Genomic DNA, 17948 nt, shown 5'->3' on the forward strand with positions numbered 1-17948 from the left:
GAGGTAACTCCACATGTCAGCCGCATTTCTATAAGGCATCAGATTGAGAACAAAGTGAGGCTCAACGGAGCCAAGGATCCAGGTCATGACCCTAGCATCCTTGACTGTCCACTTGGACAAAGCCTCGGCCTCTCGAGGGCTGGATCACTCCCATCTATATGACCCCATAACTCTTTTACCACAATGAATAAGCGAAACTGCAATTCCTAGGCAGTGTAATTTTTACCCGTGAAACATATAGGGAACGAGTCTAACCTATCAGATGACATGATAAAATCTAGATGATCTTCCCTTATTCCTCCCCTATTACTGGACTTCCCCGACGATCTGGAGGTAATAATAAATTTCAGCTGCTTGTTGTAACACTGTCACAGCAATGAGGAACAGACTATCTGTGATAGTGGTCTGTATTATGAATCCCAAGATTGGAACTGGATGTTCCCGTCGAACACCCTTGTGCAGGGTTTTGAGAGCCCTTCAGGTCGAGCAAACAAGAGGCAAACAAGAGGAGGAGATTCCCTTACCGAAGCGATGGTTGTGCCTCTGTTGACTAAGAAGATTGTGAAGAAGCACCAGAGTGACCGGAAAATCTCCGTCACGCAAACTCTGTTTAAGAGGCCCCAAAGTGACCGAAAAATCTCCGTCACGCAAACAATGGTATCACGCGTCAAGAAGTTAAGAGTCCCTAGAGTGACCAAAAAATCTCTGTCACGCAAACACCACATAGAACCCCTTCCCCTACGATCAACTCGTGACGTAATGACTCCGTGAGAGTCTACCGAAACCAAATCAAGAACCGAGAACCTAGATCCGACGAACTGAGAAATCGGGAGGAAGACAACTCACCTCTGAGAGCACCGAAATCGTCGAAGAATACCACCGGCGCCGATGATCTCCTGCAACTCTGATACCATGACAATGGATTCCTCCGAACAAAGTAAATCAAGAGATAGATTTTATTTTCGATGATCTGATTTCTTCCCAATACATAGATATAAACGTTTAAGTTATAAGATACTAAAAATTACAATAATGCCCTTTCATAAATACAAATATACGATAACAAGACAATTTTAGAAGAAGAGGAAATGTCACTCCATGCAGACTCTATCCAATGTGCTCCCAAGAGGATGAAACTATCCAGCACCTGCTGCTCCATTGCCATTTATCTTGGAGAATCTGGTCCCAGATCTTAAAGCGCATTAGCATTACTTTTTGTATGCCTCAGCACCTATCTGATGTTTGTCAGTCCCTCCAACACATCCCCCTGCCCAAGCTGGGTCATATGAAGGCCTCTGCCTGCCTCAGGTACATTCCTTGGCTGATTTGGCAAGAGAGGAACAGTAGCTGGTTTAATTCAAAATTCCTCTCAACCGAGGTGATCATTGACTTGATTGTGGGGCATACTATGCGTGGCTTCACACCAAGGATGCCTTCAACGCTTTCAGTGGCTCCTCTCTAAGAACAAATTGGCGATGCATCGTGCAAATAGTTGGAAGCCGGTGTCCTCTAGCCTGCATACCCTGGTCCCACCCCCACCCCAAGGAGTCTATAAACTAAATTTTGATGGTAGTGCTTGAGGAAACCGAGCCCGGCTAGGTTTGGCGGGGTTATCAAGGATGCCTCTGGTAATGTACTATTCTCCTATGTTGCCCTGATGAGCAATTTGGATTCTACTGTTGTTGAGTAGCCCAGATATAAAGAAGGAAGAGTAGCCCTAGAACACCCGAATGGGGGCGCCATGCAATATAGATTATCATTATCAATATGGTATCCCATAAGAGTTGTTTTCCCATAACGTATCCCAATTAATTTTTTTTTTAGAAGTTAACTCAAATAAACCAAGAAGGGCTTTAATTCTCTGAATTCTCTCCATTGTACCAGTCCCAAAAATAAGAGTATCATCAGCAAATTGTAGTATCTTTCCATGGCGCCTCCAACTTGAAAGCAACTAAAGTTAGAATGGCCAGAAGAGAAAGCAAATAATTTGGATTACCTGTCCATGTAGATTTTACGAGGGTGATATGGCCTCTAAAAGACAGCAGTTTTCTTTTTCAAGTCTCCTTCCAAACTTTTCCACCACCAGGTCCCAAAGGCCCTTTTTTTTATATCAAGGATCTTGAGAACTCTTCCCTTGAATAGGGGAAGGCTAAGGTAGATCGTTGGCAGATTGGCAACTTTACAGCCAAGAGTTGAAGCTATATTGGCAGCATCTACACTTTCCATGTTGATCCCAATGATTAAGGTCTTGGGTAAATTAACTCTTTGACCAGAGATGATTTCATAGATGGGTACAAAGGCTTTAACATTTTTTTTTAAAATGAAGAAGGCTTAACATTAAGAATCTTATCTATGCTGCCATCATGAAGACATATGGTATCATCCACAAATTGCAATATAAGAGTGCCAATGTGAGTTCGAGGGGGAGTCAGTAAGCACACCCCTTATCATGAGCAAAACTGAAAATTCTGTGCATAGCTTCACCCACAAGGTCAAAGTAGGGGAGAGATAGGGTCACCTTGACAAAGACACCTTGAGCCTTTAAAGAACCCTTTTGCAGCACCATTAATAAGCACTAAGAAGGAGGCCGAACATAAACAACTATGTAATCATGTCCTCATTTAGGACCAGAACCCATCTTACCCATACTAAAAAAAGGAAGGCCCAATTCACTTCATCAAAGGCCTTTCTGAGGTCAATCTTGAGAACAATTTTAGCTTCTCCAGTCTAGTACAGTGATGGATCAACTTGATAGCAGCAAAGTCTGAGTCTTAAGATTTGCATCACCTGATAACTAATCAAAGGAGACTGGGCCTGAGAACCTACCAGCTCCTTCATCAAAAAGTGATCAACCCCAGCCAGCTGTCATCCACAATGAAGGCACCAATATTTCAAACTCTCACCTGGTCATGCCTATCGGACCTGACTTAGTCTTAGCTCCAATTGCCCCCTCAGCAGAACCCACACTAATATCCGCATGGAATCCCAACCTCCTCTCCTTGCTGCTTGCAAGAGATGCAGTCCAGCTAGAAAAAGAGCCTACCGATTCCGTCGCCGCATCTAGGTCTGATGTACAGATCCAGCCTGCTCCAGCAAACTCAGTAGTTGTCAAGCCCGGCCGTGCCTTGGTCCCTTCTGGTGCTGAGCTTCCCCCTCCGGTCAAGGCAATTGGACTTCATACTAGAAGGATGGTGGCTCATTAAACTAATGGTCAGAGATGAGTCAAGCACTGAAAAGAAAAGCACACAAGCCTACATCAGCTAGAGACTCCTCTCAAGGCTCAAAATCGGTTGCACCTCTGGGTGCAGTACAGATATATGCCCTATCCCAGAGGGCAATTTGAAGAAATCGGAATCCCACATTGACTCCCTTGACTCTGCAACTCCTAGAGTAAACCAGGGAAGTAATTAGAAACTCTGACCTCCTTCAATATAGACCAAGATTTACTAGGAGAAGCAGTCCGAAATTTTGATGTGCCAAGTGACGGAATTGAACATGGAGAGCTTGTAAAGTGGGGCCCCAAAGAGTATGCTGAACCCTAGGAGTTGCATAGATCCAAGCAAAATCACAAGTGTTCTCAGCCAGTTCTAGTTGAACAATGTCCAAGCAATCTTTCTAAAAGAATTTCTGTTGTGGAATGTGCAAGGGCTCCGGTCCACAAGAAAGTTAGTGGAGAAGTGATGAAGAAAGTATCAGTTGCTTTACTTCAAGAATCCAAGTTTTCTTCCCCATCAAATGCTATTATCAGCAACATGCGACATTATCCAGACTTTTAACTTGGTAGCAATAAAAGCAAGAGCCACTTTGGGGGTTGTCCTTGCAAATTGGAAATCCGCCAGCTTGAAAAAATAAACACACACAGCTAAATTCTCGTCTGCAGTACGATTTCATTCCAAAGCTGATGGATTTACAAGTAGAGATGGCTGATGGTCAGACATCTCTATTTATGGCCCAAATAGAGAGGATAGAATGAAAGCTCTATAGGAAAGGCTAAATGCAGTGACTTCACGTTGGGTATCACCTTGCTTGTTAGGAGGAAATTTTAGTGTAACAAGATTTGCAAGTGAAAAATCAAGCAGTAGGGGTTGGGTGACTCAGTTACAAGTAACTTTCAATGACTTTATTTAGAATAAAAGCCTTATTGATCTCCATCTATCTGGAGCTTCCTACAGATGGAGTAATGGACAAAATACTCAAACCCTATTAAAGCTTCCTTTGTTTTGAATTGTTCAAACCCTAGTAAAGTTTGATAGATTCCTTGTGGCAAGCTGGGCATCTATGACCTACATGCACCAGCTTATGAGTGTTCAAGAAAAAGGAATGAGCTTATTTGTGTTTCTCTATTATTTTATTGAATAACTAAACTATTACATGACTGGAGGGTATTTTGAACTGTGTACTTTTCTTTTTTGAATGTTGATTACATAGGCACACTACGCCCATACCCTCATGAGACTTGAACCAAATGCCTCACACTAGAAACCTTTATTGAGTTAAAGGCACAATCTGTGTTTTCTTCATTCTACTTTAGTTGAAAGTTATGTTGTAAAATTTTCTAATCTTTTAACACACTTGATCAGCCTTATCTTTTCCTTTCAGACTCCTATTCAACGTTGGTCAGCATGACCTTGCACTCACACTGCTCAAGTTTTGGCTCCTAACATATTAACCTGCGGATATAAATCATGCCTTACTACCAAGAATGAAAACCTTTTGAATTCACTTCAATAAACAACCAAGATATGTTAAGACTTTTCTGGATTTAGCAAAAAGAAATATCAAAGCACTCCCATCAAACATTCAAGGAGATCATCTAGAGTTGTAATGTAGGGACACCTCAAAGTTATATAATTGCCGTGCATCACTTGGGCCACTTTTGAATCCTCCATTGATTAAGTCCTGCAGAGTTGCACCATCTTGCAAATTCTCCAAACCCTATGATGCAAGTATTGGCAACAATTCACACTATCAAAAAATAAAAATAAAATTATAGAGAATAGATAAACGCTGCGTATTATAAATATGAGAAGACCAACCAACAAACTGAAAACACTTGAATAGCAAAATGCAATATGGCTTTCACATGAAAAATGAGGAAGTATACTTGTTAAGTTGGGTCCAAGGCCCATCCCAAAATGACTAGCCAACTTAGGAAACCTCTTTCCCAACTAATACACTCAAGATCTTTGTACTCATTGATCCATGTGGGACTATTCATTAACACTCCTCCTCACTTGTAGGCCCTCTTTTGTGGCTCTATAAGTGGAAATATTAGGTGCAAGCCCTCTTTTGTGGCTCTACAAGTTGATAGTTTTAGGTGTAGGCCCTCTTTTGTTGCTCTACAAGTGGATAGTTTAGGTGTAGGCCCTTTTTTTTTGTGGCTCTATAAGTAGATAGTTTAGGTGTAGGCCCTCTTTTGTGGCTCTACAAGTGGATAGTTTAGGTGTAGACCCACATATGAGTACCCACTTTGATACCATGAAAAATAGGTGATTTGGGAAAAAAATAGAAGAGAAAATGGATTTCTAGAAGAGAGGCAGTTTTGCTGCCTTGGAATCCCAACCAGAAAGGCCCTTCCTACTTCTTTATAATCACGGTTTAAGTGAAATTTTACAATAGGACAAAAATGCCCCTCAATACTCAAAATTACATAACTCCCAAAATACATGTCTAAATTGAATGAAAATTTAACTAGAGATAAAATAAGACATTCTCTATCCAATAGCCATACTTTAAGAGAAAAATGTAATATTGAAAATATAATAAATGACCAAAATACCCCTGAACTTGTATTTTAACAATACTTTATGTGTTTTCCATGCAAATGGTTCAACTCCTACAGGAATACTATAGAGTCCTGAAATTGGTCTAATATAGAAATTTTCAACAATTATTCCATGCCGAGGTATTAGAACCTGACATACACTCAATGTTGAGGTGCCTTCATTCAAGACGAACAGGTCAATGACATAGTACAAGGCAAGCTCTGAATAAATCTTAATAGTTACAGATGTAGAATGAGAATTTTACAGCTCATAAATAGTAACACTATTATCTAGATAATAGAGCTTGCTCAAAGATAAAAAAGGTTAGTTCCAATAAGTGAAGTCAGAAGTATGTGGCTGCTCTTCAGATAGAACAGCAAAAATTCGACCTAGAAACCTAGGCACAAATAGTGGAACTTGCCAAGGTGATGGGCGCCGTCTACACGGAGCCCCTCAGGGGAGATAACCACCTGTCTGAGATAACCACCTCTCTTGGAATGTTCGAGGAATTGGATTCGTACGTCGTCGTGCCGCAAGTCGGGACCTCCTTGCCTCTACCAAGGCAAATGTTGCTATTTTTCAAGAAACCAAGGCGGTTTATCTGCCCCTTGGATATATCAGTGAGTTGTGGCCTCTTAAGGAGCCTAGATGGATTTATGTGGATGCGATTGGATCAGTTGACGGCATTCTGATTCTATGGGACATTAATACCATTGAGGTGCTCGATCGCTGCAATGGCACTTACTCCCTTGGAATCAAATTAAGAGACAAAGGATTGGGGAACATTTGGTGCCTTGTGGGTGTGTATGGTCCTACTAGACACCATGAGAGACATCTCTTCTAGGACGACCTTGTGAGGACTTGTCAGAGGTGGCCCATACCTCTGAAGCTTGCGGGAGACTTCAATGTTACCCGCTTTTGCCACGATAAATCCCCGCCCTCCCGAAGAATCATTACCTCCATGAGGCTATTTGCTGACTTTATTGGCAGTTGGGATCTTGATGAGGTTACCCTATCTGGGAAAACCTTCACTTGGTCAAACAGCATACGGCCCCCCGTCCTCTCCAAGCTTGACCGCTTCTTACCCAACAACGATTGGCTTCAGTTATACAGCAATGCCACAGGCAAAGTCCTCGTTGAGGGGGATACCAATACTAAATTCTTCCATGCAGTCGCCTCTGCTCGGAGAAGAGCCAACCGCATCACCACGCTCAGTGTCAATGGTGAGAGTACCTTAAATCGTTCCCTTATTTCAGACTCACTAGTGAACTTTTTTGCAGAATTATACTCTGATGGCCAGCTAGTTCGCCCTTTTTTTGAAAGGGTTCATCTCCAGGCTATTCCTTCAACTACAGCTAGACTCATTGAGCTCCCTTTCTCCAGTAAGGAAATTAAAAAAGCAGTATTGGATCTTTCTTTGGATCGTGCTCCGGGCCCGGATGGTTTCAATGGGGAATTCTATCGTCGATGCTGGCCCTTCATCAGAAACGATATTGCCTGCATGGTCCACTATTTCTATTAGCATGGCATCAGATATAGGAGCATCGGAGCTTCGTTTATTGCCCTCATCCCTAAAAAAGAAGGGGCAGAAATTCCCTCTGAATTTCGGCCGATCAGCCTCACCACTAGTGCCTACAAGGTGCTTGCACGCCTCCTTGCCAATCACCTCAAGGCGGTTCTCCCTACTGCCATTCATCATGGCCAGAGTGCTTTTATTAAGGGAAAAAATATATTAGACTCAGCCATGGCATGTCACGAGCTCATCCACCATTTTAAGGCTTTAAAGCTTCCCAGATTCATCCTAAAGCTTGATTTTGAGAAAGCCTTTAACAGAGTTAACTAGAAGCTTTTGGACACTCTCTTGGAAAATATAGGATTCGGGGGAAAATGGCGCTTCTGGATTCAAAGTTACATCTCCTTTGTAAGCTACTCTGTTCTTCTCAATGGAACGGCCCGCTGTTATTTTAGGGGATCCAGGGGGATCAGACAGGGAGACCCCCTTTCCCCTTTGCTCTTCAATGTGGTAGCGGAATACCTATCATCTTTGATCTATTCGGCCAAAAATCTGGGTTGGCTCCTCCCCACAACGGACTGCGCAGCCTTTGACGTGCCGATCCTTGAGTTTGCAGACGATACAATTTGCTTTGGGGTTGGTACTATGGATCAAATCCGAAAATTGCGTGTTGTATTGGGACTATTTGAACTGGCTTCTTGTCAGAATATTAACTGGAAGAAAACCACCCTCCTAGGCTATCATATAGACTCACCGGTGCTTCAGGGTATGACCGACTATTTGGGGTGCTCAGTGGGAAATTTGTTGGCTACATATCTTGGACTACCACTCTTTTGACTCTCAGCCTTCGGCGGCTTTGGTCCCCCCTCATTGAGAAAATTGAGAAGAGGCTAGCTACTTGGAGGGGCAAGCTTTTATCTGTTGCTGGGCGACTCACTCTCCTCAAGTCTTGTTTGGTAGGACTGTCAAACTATTTATTATCATTCATGCATTGTCCGGCTTCCGTTTGCAACAGGATTGATGCCATCCGTCAACGTTTCCTCTGGAGATGATCAGAGGACACCTTCAGATATCATTTGGTGAGTTGGAAGGATATTTGCATGCCTGCAATCGGGGTGGTTTAGGCATTCGGCCTACGAAGGAGATGAACAATGCCATTTTGCTCAAATGGATCTGGAACTTCAACATCAAGCATAACAGCCTATGGGGCGATATGGTCAAGTTCTATCTTCAACCTTCGGGTGCCTGGTGGAGGGAGGATGGCGCTACTCGCCTCTATCCCCGATAAGGAAATCAATTCAAAAGCTCCTCCCAATATTCAGATATGCAACTTCCTTTCACACAGGCAACGAGGTCCCTCCTCTTTTGGTCGGATGAATGGTGTGGCCCTTGCCCCCGCCCCCTCTCCGAGGATTTCCCAAGGCTTTCTAGGGTGGCGAGGGACCTCTCTTGCTCAGTGGCTGATTCTTGGAAAGATCGCTCAAGGCTGATTTAAATGATGAGGAAACTACGACTTTTTGTTCTCTCCTCTCCAGACTCAGCAGCACTACTATTCGTAAGTATGCATGCATGAGCACAAGGCAAACCTAGCATGGAAGCTCTCAGCCCCTAGTAAAATCAAATTCTTCGTGTGGACGGCCATCAGGGAACAGATCCTCACCTCTGACAACCTCCATAAAAGAGGTTACACAGCCCCCGATCGCACTTGTCCCCTTTGTGGTGTGTGCGACGAGACAATCCAACATGTTCTCTTACATTGTGACTTTTCTTGGCAAGTCTGGATGAAGATATTTTAGAAGATTGGTCTCCAAATGGGGCTACATCAAGACCTTTTCGGAACCGTTGAGATGGTCATGGGGATATGCCTTCCTAAGTTGGGCAAGATAATTCTCTTAGCATGCCTTGCGCATGTCCCATGGTGTATATGGCTCGAGCGAAACAACAGAAGATTCAACTCCAAGTCTCGCAATCTGGATAATATGGTTTCTCAAGCAGTGGGCCTTATCTCAAGTTGGCTACATTCTAGGAAGGAGTTTGTTTCTCTATCAGGCATCTCCCTTCGAGAAAATTGGAGCTTCATTGCGCACATGGCGGGCCCCTGTAGGAATCCAGTTATTGCCACCTAGGATTCTCCCCCTTACAACTGCACCAAACTCAATTTTGACGGCAGTGTTTTAGGTTGTCCTAGGCCGGCTGAAGCTGGTGGTGTTTTCAGAGACAACAGTGGAGACCCATTTCTATCCAGCCTTCAAATCTTTAAAGAGCGGCTTCATGGCAAGCTGATTATCGAAGGCGACTCAAAGACTGTCATCAGCTAGTGTTCAAAAGATAGCTCCCCTCCTTGGTGCCACTGGCCAATCACTGATTGTATTGTTGACATTGTGTCATCCATTCATTGTAATTGGAACCTCGTTCCTAGATCAGCCAAGCCAATTCTTTGGCTGATAAATTGGCTAAATTCGGAACCTCTCAACAATCTCTCATTGTTTGGGAAGGCTTCCCCTCTTGTAATCTGTTTCTTTGAGCTCTCATAATAAAATTCAGCATCATTTCAAAAAAAAAAAAAATTAGTGAAGCAGTTCGCATAGTTTTTAGTCAGAACACATGTCTTATATTCAGAAGAGTTACAACTCTTTGATACACTTCTATTTTGTAACGACCCAAGAGTCCTTTTTTCAAGTTAGTAAGATGACTATTTTGAACTAGGGTTTTGCTCTTTATGTTTGGGAATAAGTGGATCTAAGTGACCACCAGTACTTTTGTTGGTAGGAAGATGTCCTTGCTGATGGACATTCAATCTAGCCATTTCTTAATGCCAATTGAAGCAAGGTGGTTTGTAAACCTGTGAGGGTTCCACATCTAGCTCTCCAAAGTCCTTGCATCAAATCAATGTCAAAGTCCAGATATGTAAAACCAGCAGCAACTCTATTATACCAGTCAGTGGCTGCTATGATTGAGGGAGAAAACCCAAGCTTCTGACACAAAATAACACAGTGAAAAGCCAGGATAAAGAGTTTCTATCATCAACTTGCAGATCCACAAGATTTTGATGGAAAAATAGATCTTCTAGGTGGAAAAGGAGTCAAGTAAAGCAATCAATTTTTAAACTTCACAGAAATACTTCATGCCCTTTAAGTAATACTTAAATAGTTAGGTCACTGACTTGTGTAATATGCTTAAATGACTAATCTTATTCCTGCCAGGCAACATACCGCATAACCAAAAAAACAAGGAACATATAGAGAACTCTAATCCATTGGGATATATTAACTACTAGTGTGTTTTAATCTTAAATTGATCTCTGGTCCTATCCCTCTTCACTTCATAAGCTACTGCTATTTTCCTTGAAGCAAACAGGAAGTTTTCCTCCCTCTCATCTCTGGTGTAGACCTGCTTATTGCTCTACAAAAAGGGAAAAGGGATAAAATCTTCAACTTGACATCCTTTGTTTGAATTTCTGTCCTTTTAACATTTGCCACCCCATATAGATCTTATGCATCCTCTATGTTCTGCTCGTCTATCTTTTCAGAAAGCTTTGGTGTGTCCAGAGTGGAAATGTGTATATATGGAGATTTAATCCTTGTTTTCAAGACAAACATGGGCATTGTGTGATCCACCAGAAGGGACAGTGAGGAGGCATAAGGTCAGGTTAGTAACCAGGGGCAGGGATGGCAGAGGGTTGAGTAAGGGTTGGGCTTTGAGAAACAACGACCCACCCCACAACCCCATCCCACGAAAAACCAATGATGGGTTTAATATTTAAATCACATCCCCGCCCTGTGACCCACCCCATGACCATACCCATGAAAATCAGGTTTAATATTTCAACCTCGTATCCGCCCTGCGAACACGTCCCCCAACCCTGTCCCTGCGAAATGTTTTACATAATATCATATTACATGAGGACATTTTATAAATTTATCAAATACATATGTATATACCAGATCGGGTTGGATTTTTGGAGTTAACCCTGTCCACAAATCGACCCATAACGGGTTTTTTACAGCAAAAACCCGTCCTTGTCCTACAAGGTGACTTTTGGAACCCATCCTCGCCTCAAGTGAGGAAGGGCAGGTTCCCCACTTATCCCGCCCTGCAGCCATCCCTAGCCAAAGGGCTATACCCACACTTATGGAGTGGATTATTTTGAGACATTTTCTCCAATGGTTAGGCTGACTTCTGAGAGAATTTTAGCTTATGTAGTTATAAATAACAATTGGTCTCTTTATCAACAAATTCGTAATAAGTTGACACTATATGCTCCAACTTGAGGGGGAGTATTGGAAAGTATAATTAGGTTTTACTTATTTTCCAAGAAAGGTTTTTCCCTTAGAAATTAGATTCTTTTATGGGCTGTAGAGACATTGATGTAGTTTTGAATACTATTTAAATCATAAATAGGGGAGAGGGATCAATAAACCTTAATTTCTCTCATCTCTTTTCTTCCTAGAAATTTGAACAAGAAACGAAAAACATAGTTGAGTTAGGGATTTCTCACTCCCCTTTACTTGTGTTATGCCTTCTTTTATGATACTTTAGCAATGGGACCCACACAAGCAGGTGTCCTCCTTACCAACCCTAACCCTAATTACAGTGCAAAACATTTCCAAAATACCTTTACGACCGCATCTTATGATACCTAAATACTTGGCTTAGGTTAATGACATTTATACCCCTTACAATAATGTAAACTACTAAAGAATCCTAACAGTTTGTTGGGATGCTCGATTGCATCTACCCCATCCTCCTACCTCGGCCTTCCTCTTATTGATTGTAGGCCCCATATGGGATTATGGACCCCAGTCATTGAGCAGCTTGAGCGCTGTCTATCCACTTGAAATGGTAGGATGCTCTCCAAAGATGGCAAACTGACCCTCCTCAGCTCTTGCCTTGCAGGTATACCCAATTACTTCCTCTCGTTCCTGTCTTTCCCCACCTCTATCTGCCGACGTATTGACAGATCAAGAGACAATTTATGTGTCATGGTACCAACAATGACTTTCACTATCATCTTGTTAGTCGGGATGATGTTTGTATACCGAAGTTCCTGAGCCTTCTGGGGATCAAATGTACCAAGGAGATGGGATCAGCCCTTTTTTTTTAAACGGTGATGATTTTATTACGAATAATGGAATCAACCCTTTTGCTCAAGTGGTTCTAGAAACTTAACCCCCCCTGGGAGACATCTTGGAAACCGATGGTGACCTCCATGATGCGGCGTCTTGGGAATAGATGGATTACCAATGGCAACAATCGCCACCTCTCCCCCATTTGGAAAGCCATGTTCCATCTGCTCTCCACATTCCACATTGCCATTCGCAATTTTGTTGGTGATGGATCCAACTTATGTTTTTGGACTGACTGGTGGCGGGTGACAGCCCTCTTGCCTCATCCTTCCCCTCGCTTGTCCTACTCACCACTTGTCGTGATCTCTTTGTTGCTGATGCTAGGAGAAACAGCCCGTGGGATCTTCGTTTGTGACGCAGCCTCACTGATGAGGAGGCCATTGCCATTTGTGACTTGATTGGCAGGCTTGGCAATATTAAGCTTTGTGCTTAGGTGGCCGACCAGATGATCTGGCTTCCTGATGATAGCGGTCGTTTCTCGATGTCTTCGACTTATCGTTTTCTTATGGGCTGGACCCAGCCTCCCTCCCCTCACTCAGCTACCATTGCTTGGCGTCTCTTGGTTCCTCCCAAGGTGAATTTTTTCCTCTAGAGCTCCTACCGCAATAAAATAATCACTACTGACAATCTCATATGGCGTGACAATACGTCTCCCGATCCCCTCTGCCCCTTCTGTGGGCTGGAGACTGAGACTACTAGCCACCTCCTCCTGTAATGCACTTTTGCTTGGCAGGTTTGGACTTCTCTATTGACAACATACGCCTCCATTTTTGCATCCCTCATGACCTAAGCACCATGTGCCACTACCCCTCCGGGGTCCACCTCCCCAGTCTTGGCAAGCTCCTTGTATAAGCATGTATTGCTCACATACCCTAGTGCCTCTGGAAGAACAGAAACTCCCGCATTTTGATTGTGTTTTCTGCTCAACTACTGAGCCTGTTTGTACTACTACGGGCCTCATCTCCACCTGGATCCACACTCGGAAAGAATTTATGTGTCTTTCATGTGCTCCTCTCCGCACCAACTGGAAGGTAATTTCTCGTATGTCCGTTCCTTTGGCCCCCCATCGGATGGCTGTTAGGACCCCCCCTCCTTGTCGGTCACTTTGATGGCAGTGCTCTTGAGAATCCTGGGATGGCGAGCTTTGGTGGGATGATCTTCGATCCCAGAGGCATAGCTATTATCTCATATTTTGGCCCTCTCAGCATTGCATACTCGACTAAGGGAGAACTCTTGGGCCTTCTCCATGGCCTCCACATATTTCAGAATCACTTCAGCAGTCTACTTATTGTGGAAGGGGACTCGAAAGTTGTCATTGGATGGTACTTCACCGCCTCCTTCCCTCCTTGGCATCATTTTCTTGATATTACGGATATTGTCTCCTCTATTTCCTGTTCTTGGTCTCATGTACTTAGATCAGCCAATACGGTTGCTGACTCTTGTGCTAAATTGGGTCCCTCCCTTCAATCTCTTGTTGTTAGGGGAGGCCCCCTTGATGTATTTTCTTAATTTTCTTTGAAATAAAATCATCACCGTTTCAAAAAAAAAAAAACAATTAGAAGCAAAGCTAAGTTTCTCCCTCCTGAATTCAAATATGATGCAAATGATACATGTACCAAAAGCTATATAGCTAGTTGGAAGACTGAACCTCCTTTCAAAAATATCTTCCTGGCAAAGGAATCACCAATTTCCATGGACAGCAAAAGCAAAGACCTCCAATTCCGTTAGCAGATCTTGAATCAAGTTGATCTTTGTGATAGCTCATGAATGATTACAGCATCTTGTTCTGCTGCAGAGCATGGAAGTTGCTTCCTCCCATTACCGCTTTTGTGTTACTTCTATCCTAATCCTAAGTCATCTTCTTCTCCTCTTTTCCCTCCCTTTCGGCTCCACTATACACCCTTATTCTTCGAAAGAGTTAGCTGCATGATTTGCCAGTTATCTTGCAAGGAAATCTGAACACACTTAAACCATGCTCATCCCCTATGTACCCTGTTGAGATCTGCTTTTTTTGCTCTTCTGTATCTGCGTCATGTTTCTACTCCAATCAATGAAATTCTCCATTTTCTCTACATCTAGCATCTCATTAGCCACATTGGGCTAGTCTATTTTCTTTCATGTAGTTGAGTTTTCAGACTTGATTTGTGTCAAAGAGTGGTTTGTTTGATCACCCATAGGGAAGGAATGGTGTAGAAAATTTTTCCATAATTATTTTGGGAATTTTCCTCCTTTTTCAATTTTTTTGGAAGTTTTTTGGGTATTTCTAGTTTGTTGGAAGTTCAGGAATCTTTTTGCAGACTTGCAGAATCTATTTCTAGAAAGAGATTTCTGGGAAACTAGTTACAATCACTAGTTGGAAAACATATTTCCAGGATTTCACTTTCCAAGAAAATTTGACAGGACAGAACCACAGGTTTTGTCTTCAACCTTTCGACAGGAAATTCTAATCAGTTTCAGGGATCAAAAAAGCTTCTCCCTTTGGCAAATAGAAAGTATGAAGAGTATGGGGATCGATTTTTAAACCTTCTTCTGTAGGAATTAAAAAACCCAAAACGAAACTTTGTTATTGAAACAACATCAAACAGTGACAGCAACCACTGTAACTTTCCCAGAGCTTTTAGAAATCTATAAACTTATCAAGAAACAAATAAAGTTTCAAAGGGAAACTAGATGTCAACTCGTTTGGTCATAAAATTAAGAGTGAAAAGATACTTGCCTAGACATAGAAGGAGATGGAAGACCCCTAACACCTTTTTCCATAGCTGAAGAAAAAAACTTTTTTAGTTCCTTCAAACAGGTAGCTTCTGATAATCTAGATTCGTTGCTTTGATACCATGTTGGAATCTAGAAATTCATAATGGAAAGAAAATAATGAAAGTGAAAACAGAACATGAGACAAGAGAGAAGGAGAGAACTGGAAGAGAGCTGGGAAGAGAAGACAAAGAAGAGAGAGAATATAGAGATCGAGATTGCTTCCTCAATTCCAAATTTACTAATTTACAGAACACACTACATTCAACTCAAAGTTACTTTGTTTTCTTAGGACTCTGTGTTACAAGTGCTATTACTTCAAAAACTCCATGTATCCTGGTAGAACAGGGCATCTTCCTATACTCTGAACGCAGTTTAACATGGATCTATTATTTTCAACTATGTCATAAACAAGACTAAAAAATGTATCAACAAGTAGCATGTCTATCAACAGGATGAAACAAGAACATGGATTTAATATTCCTCTTCTATGGATTTCTAATTTGTTGTCGAACACCAGCTCTATTAAAAACAAGAACACTAGCTACAAGATTAGTTCGCTGATGGCCTCTAAAATTCTTTTGATAAAATCTCAGATTTTTTATCATAATGACAAGAAAAGTTGGAAAATGGCTATCATCTATACTTAAATAGAGAACACTATCTTTACTAAAAAGATACGAGGAATTCAATTTTCATTTGAAATTGAAAGATAAGCAACCAAAATGGACCAAGTGAAGCCGACTAGACATATAACTACATGGCCAAAAGCTTACTTGTGAAGCAAAGTTTCCTAAATCAGAATGAAATTGTTCAAGATCCCTTTCCACTCGCACAGACTCTGCAAAAATTATGAACACCAAATGAATGATCATCACTGGAGATAATATCTGGATCTGGTGACGAAACAAACCTCCTACAATGGTTTCATTCAGAACATTGATATCTTCAGATATTTTTGCATTACATTCCTCTACAGAGCTTATCTCCTTCTTCACATGTTCAATGCATTCATCTGTAAACAAAAAAGTGGTATCACACACATTAGTTACTTGAAGTATTTGAATAACACAATGCAACAAGGCTCATTAGTAAGTTTAACATCTAATATCTAGTAAAATAATAAGAACCAATTCCCACAATCACATGGCACCCCACAGATGGGGACCCCACTGTACAAGTACTCAAAAGTCCAGTAAACTTGTTGAAGAGGCTTGCCTCTTGCCAAAGAATGTAGACAGAAGAATCTTTTCAGACATCAATTAAAAAGAGCATCACAGAAGAAAAATAAAGTTTTAGATCAGTCAGTTTTCTATTCAATCGTGCATCCATTGTAAAATCTGCAGATTCAAAATCCGGATGATCTCATGTTAAGTGAAAAAAAAAAATGAAATAAAGACAGCAATAAGATTTAATGTTGTTTAACCACAGCTGCCTATGTTCGTGAACTGAAAAAGGAAGGGAAGGCTTATTCAACTGTAATATCTTCGACAAGTACTCTAGTCTATTTACAGGCAATTGAAAGATGTTTCAAATCCTCAATTAGAGGATCCAATCTCTGATTACAGCAATCAATGTCAACCAATTATCTGATTGGCGTTGTCTTGATTAATATTAAAATTATTTACATAATCAACATATCAAATAGAGATTTCTTCACAATGAAGTACAATGAGACAGATTCAATCTTGAAAACCCTTACTGATTTCAATTTTCATGGCACCGCCAAGATTATTATGGTCATGATACAAAAGCAGATAGAAATGGTCAATCAGCGTATTCCTAGACCAAATTCGTGCGACATTCTTCCATTCTTTATAATGGTTTAAACCCTATAGAAGGACAAAACAGAGCAACAAAATAGACAGGAAAGAAGTGGCTTGAGCATCAAATATAAAAAATTCTCACCCAAATCTTCACAACCCAAGAGACCCAAGACAGAGAACTCCTCGCTGATCCTCGCGGATTCCCTCTGAAAGAAAAATAACATCAATCAAAAGACTCGGATACAAAATGTACAGAAAGGTCAAATTCGAAAATCACAGTGAGAATATTTCATCGAATAATATGCCTACGTCGAGTTGGAGAATGAAATCTTCCAGTATCCTATCCGCCCCCGTACAGGACGTTTCAGAGGAACAACCAGGGATACAATGCTGTTGGAAAAGTTCTTTCACTCGACTGCAAGCCAAACATTCAATTAGCGTAAATAATGCCTATTCTCGAAAGCTTCGGGGAAAAGATCGTTCTCCACAGTTTGTCTAAACAAATCAAACCTGCGAATCGCTTCCAATTCCATCACAGTAACACAGACGAAAAAACTCCCGCGTTTTTCTCTCCTATTTCGAGCTACAAATTCTTTACCCCGAACGCAAAACTCACACTCGTCAGTAATGATTATTGACAAGTGTAAAACGAACCAAACCTTCGAATGGCTTCTAACTCTATCACAGTAGAGAAGACGAAAAAACTCCCGCGCCTTTCTCTCCAATTTCGAGCTACAAATTCTTTACCCCGAAAGCAAACTCACATTCTTCAATTTAGATGATTTATAGTGATTTAAGTGTAATATATAATAGTTCAATCATTTATTTGAAATAACTAATTATAAAAATTGAAAGAAAATAATATTATTAGCAGATTTTATTAAATTCATATTTTTATTAATTAAATAAATATAAATAAATTATAAACTTAAATATAAACTAATATGTTTAAGTAGTTCACATTAATAATTAAATATTATCATAATTTAAAATTATTAATTTTACTAAACTAGTACTGCATTTTTAC

General features: G+C 41.2%; 1 protein-coding gene across 2 annotated transcripts in view; it reads right to left on the minus strand.

Moving 5' to 3' along the window:
* LOC137961314 (uncharacterized) overlaps positions 1-17658 on the minus strand; it is a 42631-nt gene extending 24973 nt beyond the window's left edge. For both annotated transcript variants that reach the window (XM_068808374.1, XM_068808370.1), the window contains exons 1-6: positions 17432-17658; positions 17231-17336; positions 17064-17127; positions 16069-16170; positions 15932-15996; positions 4837-4935 (exon numbers count right to left, since the gene is read on the minus strand). In XM_068808374.1, coding sequence (XP_068664475.1) covers positions 4837-4935; positions 15932-15996; positions 16069-16170; positions 17064-17127; positions 17231-17336; positions 17432-17454 — 459 coding nt within the window. In that variant the 5' untranslated portion in view covers positions 17455-17658. The remainder of the gene's footprint in view (positions 1-4836; positions 4936-15931; positions 15997-16068; positions 16171-17063; positions 17128-17230; positions 17337-17431) is intronic.
* Between the last annotated feature and the right edge of the window lie 290 nt (positions 17659-17948).

Source organism: Aristolochia californica, unplaced genomic scaffold, assembly GCF_029961685.1.
Source record: "Aristolochia californica isolate CCGP_79_NKW_82.1479 unplaced genomic scaffold, dmAriCali1.0.hap1 SCAF_1, whole genome shotgun sequence".
NCBI lineage: Eukaryota > Viridiplantae > Streptophyta > Magnoliopsida > Piperales > Aristolochiaceae > Aristolochia > Aristolochia californica.